This window comes from Sturnus vulgaris, chromosome Z, assembly GCF_052056855.1.
Source record: "Sturnus vulgaris isolate bStuVul1 chromosome Z, bStuVul1.hap1, whole genome shotgun sequence".
Taxonomy (NCBI): Eukaryota; Metazoa; Chordata; class Aves; order Passeriformes; family Sturnidae; genus Sturnus; species Sturnus vulgaris.
In genome coordinates, this window is record NC_142283.1 from 1720689 (window position 1) to 1737869 (window position 17181).

A 17181-nucleotide genomic window follows, 5' to 3' on the forward strand; every position below is an offset into this window, starting at 1 on the left:
AAAATTGATACAAACTCTTTTTCAGCTTATACTCCTCAGTCCTGTTCCAAATCAGCTAAGGTTCACGGATTTCAGTCTTTGCATTGGTGAATCATTAATTAACAATGAAATATATCTGTTTCTGACTTTGCTGTTACACTAATGTGATTTCTCCTTTCTCTCTCCTTGCTCTCTCCCCTTTTTCTAGTTAAAGCAGAAAAAAAAACCCTGGTGAAGGGATCTCTCTCTGGAACTTCAGTCCTGCCATGCTTCTTTTCAACCACACCCACCATATCCTCCAGCTACGCCGCCGAGTACCTCCGGATCAAATGGTCCAAGGTGGAACTGGACAAAAGCGGGAAGGACGCCAAGGAAACCACGGTCCTGGTGGCTCAAAATGGCAACATCAAGATAGGGCAGAGCTACAAGGACAGGGTGTCTGTCCCGAGCCATTCCGAGGAGACCGGGGACGCCTCGCTGACCTTCTCCAAGCTGCGCGCCAGCGATGCTGGTGTCTATCGCTGCGACGTCATGTATGGGGTGGAGGACACACAGGCCATCATCTCTCTGGCTGTTGAGGGTAAGGATGTGTCTGTTTCATTTGTAGCCAGCAGTGATGCCAGCTAAAGCAGCAGAGCTTAGTAATTAGCACAAAACCAGAGAGGAGTTTAGAGTGTCTTTAGCGATTCGCCCTCTGAGTAGTGTGAAAAGAAGCAAGTTGTGGTGGAAAGGATGAAAACTTAGGATGGAAAGAAGCCACTGAAGCTGTGGTTGGCCTGTCTTGATGTCTCAAACCATGCCACCAAAAGTGGGAGCCGCTCTTTCTGGGGGAAAGAAACCCATCAAGCATGAAGGAAGTGCTTCTTCTTGCCCAATAATAAATTTTGCATGGGCAGAAAGAAAAGTCATCTGGGAGGAGCTGCAAGAAAAGAAGTAGGGAGGTGTTTGCTAAATGTGGGGCAGGCAGTGATAACAGTTTGCTTGCCATCTCTATTAGGAAACAGCCTCCAAAATTTGGAGAGGGAGAAGCCTATGTGTTGAGAGACAGAAGAGACAGGAGTTTCAGAACTGTTGTAGAAGACATCTAAGATTATCAAGTCCAAGCATTAAATCAGCACTGCCATGTTCACTACTCAGCCAGGCCTCCAAATGCCACATTCAAACATTTTTGGAGCTCTCCCAGGGATGAAGACACCCCTACTTCCCTGGGAAGTGTATTCAAATGTCTGACCTCCCTTTCAGTGAAGCTGTTATTTCCTGCTGTCCCCCCTGAGCCTGCCCTGGTCCAACCTGGGGCTGTTCCATCTCCTCCTGTCCCTGTTCCCTGGAGCAGATCCCAAATCCCCCCAGCTGTCCCCTCCTGTCAGGGAGTTGTGCAGAGCCGCAAGGACCCCCCTGAGCCTCCTTTTCTGCAGGCTGAGCCCCTTCCCAGCTCCCTCAGCCTCTCCTGGGGCTCCAGACCCTTCCCAGCCCCATTCCCTTCCCTGGACACGCTCCAGCCCCTCCATTCCTGTCCTGAGGGTCCCGGAGCTGCCCCAGGGATCTGAGCCATCGGCCTCTTGGCCACCTGGGCACCCCTGGGCTCATGTCCAGCTTCTGTCACAGCACCCCCAGGGCCTGTCCCAGCTTTCCAGCCCCTCTGTCCCACGCTGGAGTGCTCCATGGGTTTAAGCAAAACAAAAGAGTGCATGGCCAAAGGAGCATGTGATGTGTGGGTGTTTCTCCTCTGCAGCCTGCTCATGGAGCATGGCACAGAGGCTGCTCCAGAGCCCCGCTGGGCTGGCACTGAGCCTGAGCTCGCAGCCTGTGCTGAAAGGCAGAGCATTAAACCCAGGCTCTGTGCCATGCTCAGGCAAGTTCTAGACCCAGGTTTCTGCCTGTGCTTAGGACAACACCGAGCTGTGTGGATGGATCTCCTCGTAGGAGCCTTGCCCCGGGCCCTGCCTTGCACACCCCTTTGCAGCTCAGTGTTTTTTTGGAAGTTCAGTATTTACTCAGGTGAATGAATCTCAAAACAAACATTAATATCTGCTGCTGGAAATCATGTCTTTGGCTAAGGCTTTTTTGCTGGGCTTAATACTGTATTGTTCTTCCAATTTGCCTAGCCTAATATGAACAGTCTGTTGGCATTGATTCGATAAAAGGATTCAAAGGTGTGGCCTTAATTTGGAAAGCCAATAAATCAGTGTAGCCATTAATGTTCATAACTTCAGAAACTGTTAGGCCCTAATGACAAAAGCAAAAGAAATCCTGGTTGGAATGTTACTTTTCATAATGAGTGTACCTGGCATTCCTTACCCCTTTTCAAGTGTTCCCTTGACTACATATCTATATCCAGGAGCAGCAGATGTTTATGACAATTAAATACCAGGTGATTTATGGTGATACTGTAGCTTTTTGTAGTTGCTGCTCCTGCAAAAACACTGCAAAGTGTTGAACTGATTAGATTTATGATTTTGCCCCAATGAAAAGCTTTGCACACTCCATTTTCTTTCTGCAACTGTTCTTTTCCATGACTACTTTAATGTCAGAATTTCAAGAGAGGAAAAAAAGCTAAGTTTTGCTCATGGAAATGGAAAATTGGTTTGAGAGGTCGTAATTTGTGCCGTCCATTCTCAGTTTTCTCCATTATGTAAAAGAATGGCATTTAGAAACTCTGGAGAGCTTCATGTGAATATTGCTGCTCAAATCTTCTGCTTTATTCTCTTTGATTCCTTATAATTTCATCTTTTATTTGTAAACCAAAAAAAAATTAGTCCCAAATAAAAATTATCTCCATTGTTTCTTTTTGAACCTGCACCCCAGAGTGACACTATTTGAAGAGATGTGATCCCCTGTGCTCCCCCTTGGAGCACTCTGCACTGCCTGTCCTGACTGGGGTGCAGGGAGATATTTCCATGTTAACTGAGGTAATTCCAGAGCTGAGGGATAGCCTGGTTCAGCACTGTGCTTTGGTCAGCTCTCCTGGGTGGAGCTGGGGCTGCAGAAGCTCTGGTAAAATTGTCACCATTTTTTTGTTGTTGTTGTTGTTTGTTTATTCTGCTCATTTTATACTCAAATTAAGTCGGCCAAAACATTTTGGCAGAGTTCTGCTGAAGCAGGTGTAATTCCTCTTTTGCCATTATGATTTTTTTTCTTTTTTTTTTAATTCTTCTTTGGGTATTATTAAACCACTTCAGAACTTTTGTTCTAGGTATTTTCAGGGTCTCCATTTGTTTTATTGACACTCCCTAATTTTAAACTTTCAAACAAAAAGCATAATGCAGCATCAATGAAGCCAGGAAGATAAGATTAGACAGCTGGCCTGCTTGTTTTTCAAATTAACCTTTGCAGCATAATAGATAGCTAGGAGAGCTAACTTGAATAAAATTACTGTAATTGCCATTTCTCTCCTTTAGGTATACTGGGAATACAAAATTGCTATTGAACACGCTGTGCATCAAATAAATGTATTTGGAACACATTGTGAATGAAAAGTGGGATTTCTGAGGAAGAATAATTTTCTCAGTAGCATACAGATTTTCCCAGGTTAAGCTGAATAGTGGGTATTACTCATTGAAAGTAGAACTTCCAATGTCTAATTATTTCTTTTGGCTGGGTCTCAAGCCCAAGACTGTACAAAAATTGTAACTGTGAACCTATTTTTTTTCTGTTTAGCTATCACAACAGACAAATTTGATAACTTGTGTGCAAATATCTAGTTAATTTGCTGTTTTAGATGCCAAATGAACTTCTGAAGTCAGATTCATAGGTTATTAGCAACAAACTGTTCAGACAAAAGACCTGGCTGTCCCAGAGCCCTATTGCAATGAAAGCAGCTGATATCAAAGGGCCAACTTAAATATTTACCCTATTTTTTTATGGCCCGTTTTGCTGTCAGAGATCTATCACCCATGGAATTACCCACACAGAAAGTTTTCTTATTCTATCCTGAACAGATACGGGTTTGATTTTTCCCGTTTGTTTTCTGAATGCCTGTAGATTTTCATTATCCATGACTCCTGGTTAAGCCACCACTTAACCACAGCTGATTATCTGAGTTATCATTCACAAGGAAGGCACGTTTCATCACACACATTGCATTTTTCTCTGCAGTGCATATTTCTGCTACATCCTTTTTTGACAGGTAAAAGTTTTCTAAGCAATGACAGGATCTTGGATATTGATGTAATTCTGTGGCCTTCCTTTGCCTTGGTTATAGGAATTAATCATGCCAGCTACTTGGGCATCAGTAGCTGCTTATATTTGCAAACAGATGCTTTTTAAGGTCCTTTACATCCCAAGCATTTCATGATTCTGTCTCAGAGGCATCATCAAGACACTGTGAGTTCACATGGGATCATTTATCTGCTGAGCAGTGCTTGGCTGTGTGTGCATCAGACAGAGATCAAATATTTTGATCTGAATATCAGTTTAAATGTCTCATCTTAAAGCAAAAAACCGGAATTGGCTTGTTTAATTCTAGGGGTGTGAGCAGTTGTGCTCTTTCTGGGGTGGCTCTGTTGCTCTCCACACTTAACCCCTGATATCAGGGTTACTATTCTGCTTTCTGCATTTGGTGAGGGTGTAAGAGGGAGGAGGGAAACATTTAATTTTAGCCCATGCAGGAAGTTTGGGGCAGCCAGGTGCCTGCCTTACTCATTACCCACACCTGCAGGGCTGTCCTCGGGGCAGGCAGCTCTGCTGGATCACTGGAGGGGCACTTTCCTCACACTGGATACCCCCTTTCCTGTTATTAATCATGGAGAATGCTTTCTTGACACCCTGCTTGCTGTAATTACACTGACCTCCCAGACAGGGATATTTTGTGTTCAAAATGGATCTAACGGCCTGGCAGTGTTAGATGCTTCAGCTTTGCATAAGAAGAAGAATCTTAGAATATTTTGAGTTGGAAGGGACCCACTAGGATCATCAAAGCCCAATTGTGGACATGCAGAACGAGTCATACTCATTTTCACTTCCACGTATTTACTTCTCTGCCTTCTGTCCACATTCCTCCAAAATTTTCCCTTTGTCTCAGGAGCAACTCTTCCTTTGTCATATTCTGTAGTTTCATCTCTGTGGTGTTTTGTGCTTTTCTTCTAACCTTTCTTGGTGTTTCTAAGCCCACAATTCAAACTGTCTCACACTGGGAGTCCTTGGCCTCTCAGCTTTTGGATATTCCTGGATGAGGTAAGCTGTCTGCATTAAAATATCTCTGGTCACCAATTAGGGAGATTTATAAATGACTCTTTTAGACTCAACTTGTAACCTTCAGGCAAAGCTACCTTGGGTGAGTTGAATTCCAGAAAGGATTTTATAGAAAGTACTCCTATACCTTTCTGTGTCCACATTTATTCCTTCTCTCTCGTTGTAATGAAGTCCACTTTTATAAAATACATTTGAGCTACCTTGTTAAAATTTGACCTAGAAATGAAATGACACAGTATTTTAATTCTGGAAAATGTCTGAATATTTAATGAAATACTTGTTTTGTGTGATGCTATGATATTGGGCAATTAAGAAGAACATGTATGACCCAATGCATTCAAAATTAAGAAGTCTGAACAAACTACTCATTTGACCTCGTTTTTTGTTCTCCTCCTTGGAGATAATTGGATTTAAAGGGATCAAAGTGGCAAATGGGATCCTTCTAGTTTACTTACTCTTTTGTCATAACTTCTCAGTGAATATTTTTTTCCCAAAACTGAGAGGACTTTATTCTTTTCTAATGGGTATTTTGGGAGTTCTCTCTTTTCATGGGCCTAATTTTCTCAGTTTATTTGATTCTGCTGCAAATCTGAAAGACTTTTTTTTTCCCCCCCAATTTTTTTTGGTGTTTTCTTGTTAAAGCCTGTAAAGACAATCCCAGGCTTAAGATACTGATCTTGTTAATGGAAAGAAACAAGACTTAGAGAGGCAGCTGTAGATGGTAATTCACATTTTCATTTTTATGCAAACCTGTCTTTCCTGCAAGCATTATAATGATAATAAATGAAAGTTGTTTCCTAAGTGGGAACGCTGCCACTCGGTGATGCTGAGAGATTTCGTGCTGACAACTTAATTGATCTATTCTCTCTGCAGCAGAAATCCCCTTCTTTATCTCTTTAAGTAGGCATTTGACGAGGTGCTTTTACCTAATCTTTTGGACTTACCTGTCTTGAAACCTTACCACCTCTTGATGTTGAACTTCCGTGTAAATTATCACGGGCTGCTGCGTTTTTGAGCTCGAGTTTTGCTCTCCTGCCTAATGGATCCCGATGGATCTTCCTGTCAAGGGAAGAGCACAGTTGGTACTGGCCATCAAAGGATGGCATAGGGAAATTTATTTCTGGATGATAAAGACCCAGGGTTTACATGTAAAACGTGCCAGGAAGAGGGAGGGAAGGGGTCTGACCAAGCTGCTGTGTCCTTCTTGTAGAATTTGGGAGTGTGGCAGCCTCTGGGTGGATAGGTGGGGTGGTTGTCCCTCGAGCTGGATGCAGGAGCTGTGGTGGGAGAGTAATAAAGGATAAAAACACAGGTGAAGCTCAGCATTGATCCCTCCTCTCATTACCTGGAGCTGTTCAGAGGAGTCCCTGTGCCCCTCCACCTGTGTGCTGTGGGGATCGACACAAAAGTGTGAGCTGGTGCAGGTGTGCCTGTCCCTGGAGAGCCCGGGCAGGGCAGGGGGAAGAGGCATTTTCCCTCCCCACCATGAGTTCTCTGAGGCACTTAGCAAGGTGAACCTCTTCTTCTCAGGTCACCAAAGCCCAAGGAAGAGGTCAGAAGATGGGTGCAAAGCCTAGAGAGAGAATGAGACACAAACGAATTAATCATGCAGAGAACTGAAAAAGCTGCCCTATTCCTTCCTTTCATACAGTGCTCAGTCCTGAAACCCGCATTTTTGGGGGGTATATTGGTAATGTAAATTGCCTTCCGCATTAAGGCCAGGGAGGATCTGAGCTGTCATCTGAACTGTGTGGTAGCTCTGGCACTGGGCCGGGGCTGTTTCAGAGTCTGCACCACAGTGTCCAAGGTCTGAAGACAAAAATTAATAGGATAACAAGCACTGCTATCACAGTCCTCTCCCTTTAGGTATTTGCTGTGTTAGGCAACTTCTGAGATTCAGGATTTATGTGGCCACATCCAACACTGCATGTGGCAGCAGCGTGAGCTCACTAGTCAAAGTGGACTATATAATTTATTAGCCGTACCAGGAGCTAATAAACTAGCTTCCCCTGTAGTTGCACGGAGTTTTGATGCATGATACACCATAAAGCTGCAACCCAAAGGGGTGTAACCACAGAATCAGGATCTTACCCATGGAAACCCTTGTTTGTTAAAAGTTACACACTTCACATTTTTATCTTCTGGTCTAAGACATGAGGTAAACGATGAAAAGACGTTCGCACTTGCTCTGACAGAAGTGAATTTTGGATGCTACAAATTGCTTTCCTATGAGTGCTCTTTCTTGCTGCTACTCCTTCCTGTAATTACACTGACTTTGTTTGCCAGATGTTCAGTGACAACATTATACTGCTGTAGTCTGTTTTCCAGTTGCTTTATTTGTTCCTAGGACAACTCCTTTCTTGCCTTTTCTTTCGGGGAGGAAATAGACAAAGGGGAGGGGGAAAATCCTTTTCAAATGTTTTAAAGTGCAAAGAGCGGGACAATGGGTTTTGGCCTTCTCTCTGTCTAACTGAAACAATGAAAGTCCTGCACTTTAATCTTCTTAGCCCCAGGGGTCTTCTAATTATTGCAGCTGTTGCACAGGCTTATGCATAGTGAGTCCTCCTTCCCATTCATCTCGGAGGCTCTTTCATGTCCATTAGCTCCTCACTGGAAATGGAGGAGCCTCCAGCTCTGAGAATAGGTGAAGTTTACCTTGTGGATCAGGGCGAGGAGAACAAAGCATTCCCCGAGTTCCTTTCCAGGATTTACAAATGACCAAAGGCTCTTCTTTGCCTCTTCGAAATCCACTTTAAATTGGCTGGGGCATTAACTCTTTAGTCCTGCCTTGTTCAGGTGTCACACGGCTCTGCCAGGGTAGGAAGGGCAGTGGTGCTTCCAAAGTGGAAAAAAAAAAAAAAAAGAAATAGCTGGTTGTGGAAAATGCACTCGTATGTTAAAGCAGCAGGAAGCTTTAAAAAATAAAAATACAGCTTTAGAGAAATATGTTGCCATGCTCTCTAAGGGAACAAACCTTTGGGTGGCTGTACTGAGAAGCAGAAATTCTTGTGCCCAGTTTGAAGTCATACACTATCACTTAAGCAATCTTGGAAAAAAAATTATAAAAAAGAGACAATCCAAATTCAAACAAAATACACAGTAATTAAGATTAAAACAACAAACTGATTTAACAAATTGCTTCATATACTTGGTCATTTCTATCTCAGCATCAAATATGCTTAATTACAGAAATGCCAATGTTATTAAAATAAAAAGGCTTTACAATGTTTGCATATGTTCAAAAATAACAAACAGAAAAGCCAGATGCATAGCTTGTGAATATTATTATAGTTATGAAACAGGGTAAATATTTTATCTGCCTCTGTTGAGAGCTTGGTAAAAGTTGCCCATTTTTAAATTCTACATCCAGAACACCAAGCAGGCCACCTGAAGTCCTATTTTTATTTACATCTATGCTACTAATATAACAATCCTCATTTATACCAGCAGGTGTTCTGCTCACAGTTTCAACCACTGCTACTAAATTCTGAATATATTAAAATAAATACTTTAACACATACCGCGTGTTAAAAAGTATAAACCTCCGGATAACACTTTTTTGTGATTTTAAAATTTAAATGCCAATGTTGCCTGTGTTCTGGGGTGGTGTGGCAGTGAGGCAGTGGGGAGCAGGGTGTCCCCCATCCACACTGAAATGCTCCCTTGGCTCCCAGCACAGGATGAAGATGCCCTTTGGAAGCTGTCCCTGTTCTCTGCTTGTTCTTGAAATCTGCCCAGAAATTGTCTGGAACAGTGTTGTGGGGCCTGAGCCAAATAACGCAGTGAAATAACCTAACAATTTAGCACCCTTAATGACTGAATTTCAGGCACCTGGAAAGTTTAATGTAATGATACAAACAGCAGCCGTAATTTTCCGGGGTGTATTCTTCACTTGTCACTGTTGCCAAACAACACTTGGATCCATTTGAAGCTGAAATTACACTGTTGCTTGGAAGAAGCTGTTTGTGATGGGTTTTGTCAGTTCTGAAAGGCATTTTATGGGGATGCTGGTGGTCTGCAAGCTTCCAGTTAGTGGCTGCAGCTGGTGTGTGACTCCCTATTAAATGATGAAATAGGGGGATTCCCAGCCTTTTGTCTTTTATTTCCTGTTTCTCAAGTGGCCTTGATGAAAAATGATGTCTGATGGCTGAGTAGCTTTCAGATAATATTTTCTGTATTAATTTCTTAGTGAATCATGGCAAGAAGAAAAATGTGCATTCTTTACTTATTGGCCATAAGCAGATTTTTGATGAATGGCAACATTTTACTGAATTTGTCTGCATGGGAAAAAGATTTCTAAATAAGTTGGAAATTCTTGCATCAACAGTTTGACAAATGACCTGCATTTCCATTTGTTTGTAAACTAACAGACTTTCTTTATATTTCAACAATGCTCTTATAGCGAAGACTTTTTGTAAAATTAATTATTGCTACAATATCACCATTTTCCCAAGCTGTATTACGCTATGTTGTTCCCTCATCATGAAGCACTCCAGTGAAACCATCAGAGAAAAAGAACATTTAATGGTTTAGGGGCTTGTTTTGTTTTGTTTCTAGTCTGTGGATGTTTTATGGTGTTGAAACGCTTCTGAGGATTTTAGAGCACAATTAGTTAGGTATTGCAAGGGACATGCCTTTGATGCTAAACTGTAAAAGGCAGTGGTAGTAGGGGGAAATTATTTTGTAAGGTGGGATGGCTGCTTTGTGCCCCTTCAGTGCCCTTTATGGCTTGTTCTAGCTGTTGTCAGATTCAGTGGGAATTGTGTGTGTGTTGAAAACAGAATGTGGCTTCTAGACAGATCCTGCTTTGAAAAAAAACCAAACCTTCACACCAGGTCTCCCTCTCCAAAGGTCTGATGTGCTCCAGAAACTGCTGAAATTGTTGAGGTCCTTTTCAGAACCAGAAAAACCCCAAATAAAATCTCACTTTTTTTTTTTTTTTTTTTTTTTTTGGTACCATTTTTGGTGTGTGCAGGAAAATATGGCTATGGGAAATTGACCAAAATCCATATAAGTGATAAATTATATATTTGTAGTGATCTCTGATTTGTCGAAATGGACACCAGGACCATCACAAATTAACAAATCTGCTTCAAAAAACCCACATTTTTTGGGGTATTTTGTCATTACTGGCATCAGCCGCTAGGGGGGGAAAAACATCATTTATGTCATAATATCTCACCTTTTTTGTACTATTTTTCATTATACCCCTCTGTTTTCAGCATTGTGACAACACCTAGGTAAGGTTACAGGGTGGTGATGGCTGGAGAAACAACAAAAGATGTGCCACTCACACGGGATTTTTGGGTTACAGGGTGGTGATGGCTGGAGAAACAACACAAAATGTGCCACTAATAAGGTTTTTTTGTCCTCTCAGGTGTGGTGTTTCACTACCGGGCTGCCACGAGCAGGTACACCCTGAATTTCACACAGGCCCACCAGACCTGCCGGGACAACGGTGCTGTCATGGCCAGCCCAGAGCAGCTGAAAGCAGCCTATGAGGATGGGTTTGAGCAGTGTGATGCTGGCTGGGTGTCTGACCAGACTGTCAGGTGAGGATTTCAAAACGCCCCTTCATGCTTTTCCCCAAAATTTGCGTGCCTCGCCTGTAAAGACTTGTTGTCTTGCCAAAATTGATACCTTGGAGTGGCTACCTGGAACAGAGGCTAGACAGAGTGAAAAGAATAAAGTGGGAATTTATTAAAGGCCTTCAATAGATACACCTTGGGCTGTCAAAGCCTCTCAGAGGTTACACCCAAGATAGACAATGGTCATGAGTTTTTCACACAGTTATAAATTTGGTCCGTTTACATATCAGGGGTTAATTGTCCAATTACAGCTTCAGGTAATGAAGCCATATTCCCCCAGTTTCCTCCTCCTCAGCTCACTTTTGTTTATACTTTCTGGGGCCTGAAGCTGTGGGGTGTCCTCGAGTTTCAGAGGGATTGTTTTGTGCGACCAAAATGTGAAGACAGTAACTAACACTCTGTATGGAGTTTAGAGTTATACACTAAAGCAGCACAGGATTTGAAAAATATCAAAGGCTAAAACCCCAAGGCATCATAAGGATAAATCTTCTGCATTTCCAGGTATCCAATTAGACATCCAAGAGTTGGCTGCTTTGGAGACAAGATGGGCAAGAAAGGAGTCAGGACGTACGGGCGCCGCTTCCCGAACGAGACTTACGACGTTTATTGCTACGTGGAGCACATGGAAGGTGAGATGGGTCTGCAAAGCCTGGGAGTGCACTGCAGGACTTCAAAAGTGACTGGGGAGCCTAATATGTGGAAGAGCAGGGAAGGAGAAAATGCCATTTAAAATAAGTTTTGGCTGCTCTGGATCTGGATCTGATCTGAGCTGCCAAATGGAGGGAACCTACGGTTTGTGGTCTTGCAGGTCCTAATTAAAGGCCAGTGTGGAGTCTACAAAGAGGCAGTCAGGGTTCAAGCTGCCTGTAGTTAGTGCAGTAGATCTCACAAAAGTTGCTGTTGAAGCATCCTATTTTCTGAATGTTACATAAAAGTATTTTCAAAGAAATGCATTTTATGATCAAGAAACTATATATGCTATATATAAGTATTTACAAAGATAGATGTAGTATTTGTGCTAAATGTATCATAGCTCATAAAGTATGCAATTAAGTCTTTTTGTGTGTCCATGGCATAAAATTAGACAGATATTGAATTGCTATCTATGTTTAATAGTGTCTTTTTAATAATGGGTCATCTCAGATTCAGAAAGAAACAAACAAGGAAAAAAACTCTATAGTTTCTGGGTCTTGTTTAGTAAAATTATTACAGAGATACTTTGCAATAATGACTAAAGTACATTTTCGACTTACTACAATGCCCTGAGTGTGTCACACTGCTTCTGTTTGACAGGTTTTTATTGCATGCCAGTTCCACTATTCCTTTCTAAAAAACCCTTGATGATTCCTAACTAAACATCTTCAGGGATGATCCTTGGCTGTTACACATTTAATTTAGTGCTCTTAAAGTCAGCAGGACAATAAATCAGACTTGGCTCTGAGCAAGCCTGCCTTTGTAGGTGTACATGTATTTTTTACAAGCAATTGCAAAATGCAGGTGCTAGTGTTTGTAATCTGTCTTAGATAAGATATCGATTAAATCATGCAGTTTTTTTCTCCTGCTGGTGAATTATAGAGATTTTAGTTACTGAAATCAGTGAGTGTTTTATTTCTAGTAGCTGAAGATCTGTCCTACTTGGAGATTTATGCAATAGAAGCAACAGAGGTATTGCAAAGCCCTCAGAAAACATGATTAAGAATTTGTAACTTGAAAATTAAGTGACAGAATTTTGTTAGTGCTTTTCATTGTCTTAATTTTAGTTACGTCCCGTTTACATCTGTCAGTGAGCAGCACTTGTGAACATCTACAGTTCATGACATTTGATCCTCCATCAGTCCTTGATGAGATTGGATTCTGAATCTCCTCTAAATCAACATTTTAAAATTCAGTATGTGTCTTTTCTAGCTTATGAAAAGAAGGTTTAGTCAAAAACCTAATTTGTATAATTCCTGTGTGAAGAACAAGCCCTTGTTCCTTTCCCTCTTCAAGAATGAAGAAGTGTAACTAATACAGAGAAGATTGTCCTGGGTGCATATGAAACACCCAGATTTTAACAAATATATAAGCTAGAGCACGATATTGTGGAGATTTGGTTCATTGTATTGCATTCATTATATTGAACAAGTTTCATGCCAGATGATTAAAATAGCTAGGGACAGTCCCCAACTTTTCCCTTTTTTGGTTTGGTTTAGTTTAGTTTAGGTTCCTTTTATTTGTTTTATTTTGTTTTGGGTATTTTTGGCTGGTTAGTTGGTTGGTTTGTTGGTTTTTACGTGTGTGTATATGAGAGAGATCTCATAATTTTCTCATTCTCTCAGAAGTTTTGAGATGATCAGCAGTGTGGCAACAACTTCTGTGACCTGCAGGAGGAGTTTATGGGTATAGGGCATAGAAACAGTGTGGATAGGTTCTGCTGACAGGTAGAGGAGTTAAATTAGTGTGTTAGGATGAGGAGAAACAGGCACATGCTAGGAAGACACATGATGTAGTGCAGGATAAACCATTCCTCAGTGCCTTCACAGAAACTTGAGCCTCTGAGGCAGATTCCTTTTTTCAGGTGGGGCTGAGGAGCCAAGCTGGCTTGGTCTGTGTAACAGGAGAGGTTTCTGTTAGGACAGAGGTTAATTTCAAGTGAGGAGGAGCTTGTTAAAAGATACACAGCATCTATGAGTTTATATTTCAGGACAACTCACCCACAGAAGATGGAAATTTAGACAGAATGTCAATGGAGTTACTGGAAAGTTGAGCTAAACTAGATTGCTGTGTTGGTAGGAAGTTTACAGTTCAAGAGCTAAAATTATGCCAGATTTCTGATTGCCCAGTCCACCAAAGGCTGATCCTGCAAGGTGTGACCTTTAGCTCACGACTTAATTCATAGCAAAATGAATCTAAGGCACTTAGGATGTGCTTAAATACAACTTCTTCCATGTGAATTTTAAAGCTCTGTACCCTGCTCTGGTTCAATGCCAAATCTATTAGACTTGCTTGCACTAAAGAGGACCTTATTTGGAGGGTCTGTGTCAGTGGAATGACTATTCATGGCACAAGCCTGACTAATGATATCAAAATTTGTCTATAACAAGGATGTCACCATGGAAGTCATTGAACACTTATTGGTCTGTTGGCTGCTGTTGGTGTGTTACCCCTGAAGCCCATAAATGGTGGTGGGAATTCTTGCAATACATTTTAAAACAAATGTGCATTGAATTTGCAGTACTAATTTGGGTATTTGCACTGAGGATTTGTAGGAGCAACTCTGTCTCGATTTTATTCCTTTTTGGCCGTATGGAATCAGGAAGATAGCCAGAGAAGCGGATTTCTCTTTAAATCACAAACTATTAGCTTAAATTGAAACCAGTTTTCTAGGGTAACTCTTACCATTTCCTTGTTCTGAGGAAAGCCAGAGAGATTAAAGACTGCACAATTCTAATTTACATAGTATGAGTTTTGCTGCGACAGTCAGAGGAATAACTGTGGGAAGGACTGAAAATTTCTGAGCTCCTGGAGATAACAATGAGAACCTGGCGTCAAAGTATCATTAAAAAGGTACTAGGCATGGTGTTTTATTACAAACTGTTTTACATTCCTCATGTTTCATCACTTATTTCAGTGTACCAGGCACTGACAGATACATTTAGGGTACTTTTAACTGCGGGAAGTGATTTATGACTAAAGGTTTTGAAGCGAGTGAGCTGCAAAGGTTTGGGTGAGGATCTCTTGACACCCACCACCCAAAGGGATGTCTCCTGTGGCATAACCCCTTGGATGGAGATGGGTGGTGGGTGAGGAAGGGTTTGAATTCTTCAGACAAGCAGTGTGTGCTTAATTTGGCAGCACTGTGGTGTCAGAGATGGAGATAGAGCCACCACCACAGCCCACTGGTGGAGTTTGGCCTGTGCTGAGCCAAAGCACAAACCACCCCATCAGGATTGTCTCCTGGCCAGGCCCCCAGAACCCATATCTGCCTGACAAGCCTGTGTCGTGTGCAGATGGGGCACTCACGCTAACAGAGTTATTTTTGGGGTGCCTGTGGGGAAGATTGTACAGCCTTCCTTCCATGCACCATCTCCCCCCCACAGTGAGTGCAGGGAAGAAGGATGAAAACCAAAACCAGATGTCCTTTGAATACTTTCCACCTACTCTCATGCGGTTTTGCTGTTGTCATGGAAATTTCTGTGAGAATGATAGTCATAATTAAAGCAGTCATAGTCTAAAACGTGGCCTCAGGTGAGAAGTTTCTTCTGTGTTTTGGGCAGCTAAAGATCTTCTCTAGAGTCTATTCTGGTTCTGGAGCAACAATTAGATTAGTTTTTAAAACTGAGACACAGAGAAAATAATGTTTTTTTCTATAGCTCAGGACTTGTGGTAGAATTATGGGCCTTTCCACTATACTGGACACTTATCCAGCTTTGGATTGTGTGTCATCCTGCAGGGTTAAGTTCTCAAGAGGATTCCTGTTAGGCCAATGGGTCTGCACAGAAAGATATTCAGGAAAGTTTAGTTAAATCATTGCTGCTGTGCATCAAGAGGTATCAACTGGCTTGTTCTGACGTGCAAGAGAAAAAAGACTTCTTCATTTTGTCCAGCATCCTGCTTTAAAGTTGAACCAAACTGCTTAGATGTTTGTGGTTTTCCAGCCCTGCAGAGTGGTTTTGGTAATTAGTGGCTTTGTTAAGGACCTGCTCTGTCAGAGAACCAGCCCCAAACAGCAGAGAAAGAGAAGAGGGGGATGTGGAAGTTCTTGGTCCTGAAGGCACAAGGGTAAATGTTTTAGTCCTCAAAGTGGTCATGGTATTGCTGCTTCTTTGCACACTTGACTGTGTCCTAGGAATCTTGAACAGATTCCATATTTTTGAGGAAAAGAAAGTTGTTATGGCAGTGTCTCGTGACTGCCTGGGCTTTGACCTGCTGGCTGTGTCCAGGTGAGGAGCAGTAACCACAGGTTACAGGTGAGAAAATGCCCTTAGAATCAGAAAAGTTGGCATTTTGTCACTCTTAGCCAGCTTTTGTCTCTGACCCAGGGCACCCTGATCTGCAGCTGTACTCACAGAATCCAGGAACTCTGACACTCCCAAAGGACATCTCTGCTTGATGAACTTGGTGGACTCCAACTCAGAAACAAATTAATAGGTCTGGAGTTCACCACAGGCACATTGTGTTAAAAAAAAAAAAAAAAGGAGCTCCCAAATTCTTAGCGGCAGACAATGTTTCTTCTCCTCAAACAAAACTATCACTGAGGAACTAAAATTAAAAGACACAGGAAAGCTTTTGTCTTGGCTCTGTTTTTTGTTTGTTTGGGGTTTTTTTGTTTGTTTGTTGGTTTGTTGTTTTTTGGTTGTTTTTTTTTTTTAATTTTAAATTGTGAGAGTTAAGCATTTCCTCCCATGAGAATTATTAGCTTTTCATATAATTAATATGCCTCTGCATTTTCTAATGTCTGGCTTTGGATGACAGTGAAGGTTGTAGAATCTGAGCACCTGACCACAAGGTAAAGCTTGTGAGCACCAAATTCCAGATGGGACAGTAATAATCACAGAATCATTAAGGCTGGGTAAGAACACTTTTGAGGTCATTAAGTCCAACCATCAACCCAAACCACTGCCCCAGTCAGCACAGGCTGTGTTTTGACCCCTGGCTTTGGTTCTAGCCTGCCCTTCTTCCCACCTTGCTTTTAAGTTGTGTGATTCATGAATTCACATCTACCAACGTGCCCAGCTCGCTGAGACATCTCCCAAGGAGAGAAAGTGAATCAAAGCAATGAAACTTGCTGTAAAATCAGCTGATAAGATTTGTGGAACTGATTCTCGTAGAACTTTTCCTGAGGGATGGTAGGTGAATCAACTTTTGTCTAAAAGGGAAAAATCTGACTTCTTCACCTGCCCCAATATTTTGGAAGGAGATGGAAAAAGCCTGAATTTCATCAGCTATCTCTTTTGACCAAGCAAAACAAAACAAAACACGTGCAAGAGAAAAATCCTGGGGATTCTTGGAGTGCTGTGACCGCTGAGGCTGCTCCATCAGCCTGGAGCTTGGTTTGGAACAGGAGCCAGCAATAACACACATTACATTACTGTCTGCAGCCTAAACACTGTCACGTTCCACACCCCCCCTTGGTACTGCAGAACCAGTTTTTCTTCAACTGCTAGCCTAAGCCCTGGGCTTTGCCTGCACAGAATTGCTGAGTTACTCAGGGTGTGCTCCAGCTATAAAAACAATGCACGTGGCTGTTTAACACGCACAAAATTGAATTTGCCCTGCCTGGTGTAGGTGGCTATGTCATTTGTTTGTCGAGCTGATGAGTTTTCCCCTCTTAATTTCCCTGTTTTCAGTGTTTTGGCTGGAAAATTGAGGGGCTTCCAGCTTTATCTTAATAAAAACACACTGTAAGAGTGTGGTAGGATCAGTCCTCCTGTTAAATATTTTG

General features: G+C 42.0%; 1 protein-coding gene across 5 annotated transcripts in view; it reads left to right on the forward strand.

Moving 5' to 3' along the window:
* VCAN (versican) overlaps positions 1-17181 on the forward strand; it is a 96924-nt gene that overhangs the window by 12550 nt on the left and 67193 nt on the right. For all 5 annotated transcript variants that reach the window (XM_014886525.2, XM_014886526.2, XM_088157221.1 and 2 more), the window contains exons 3-5: positions 188-559; positions 10547-10721; positions 11259-11386. In XM_014886525.2, coding sequence (XP_014742011.2) covers positions 188-559; positions 10547-10721; positions 11259-11386 — 675 coding nt within the window. The remainder of the gene's footprint in view (positions 1-187; positions 560-10546; positions 10722-11258; positions 11387-17181) is intronic.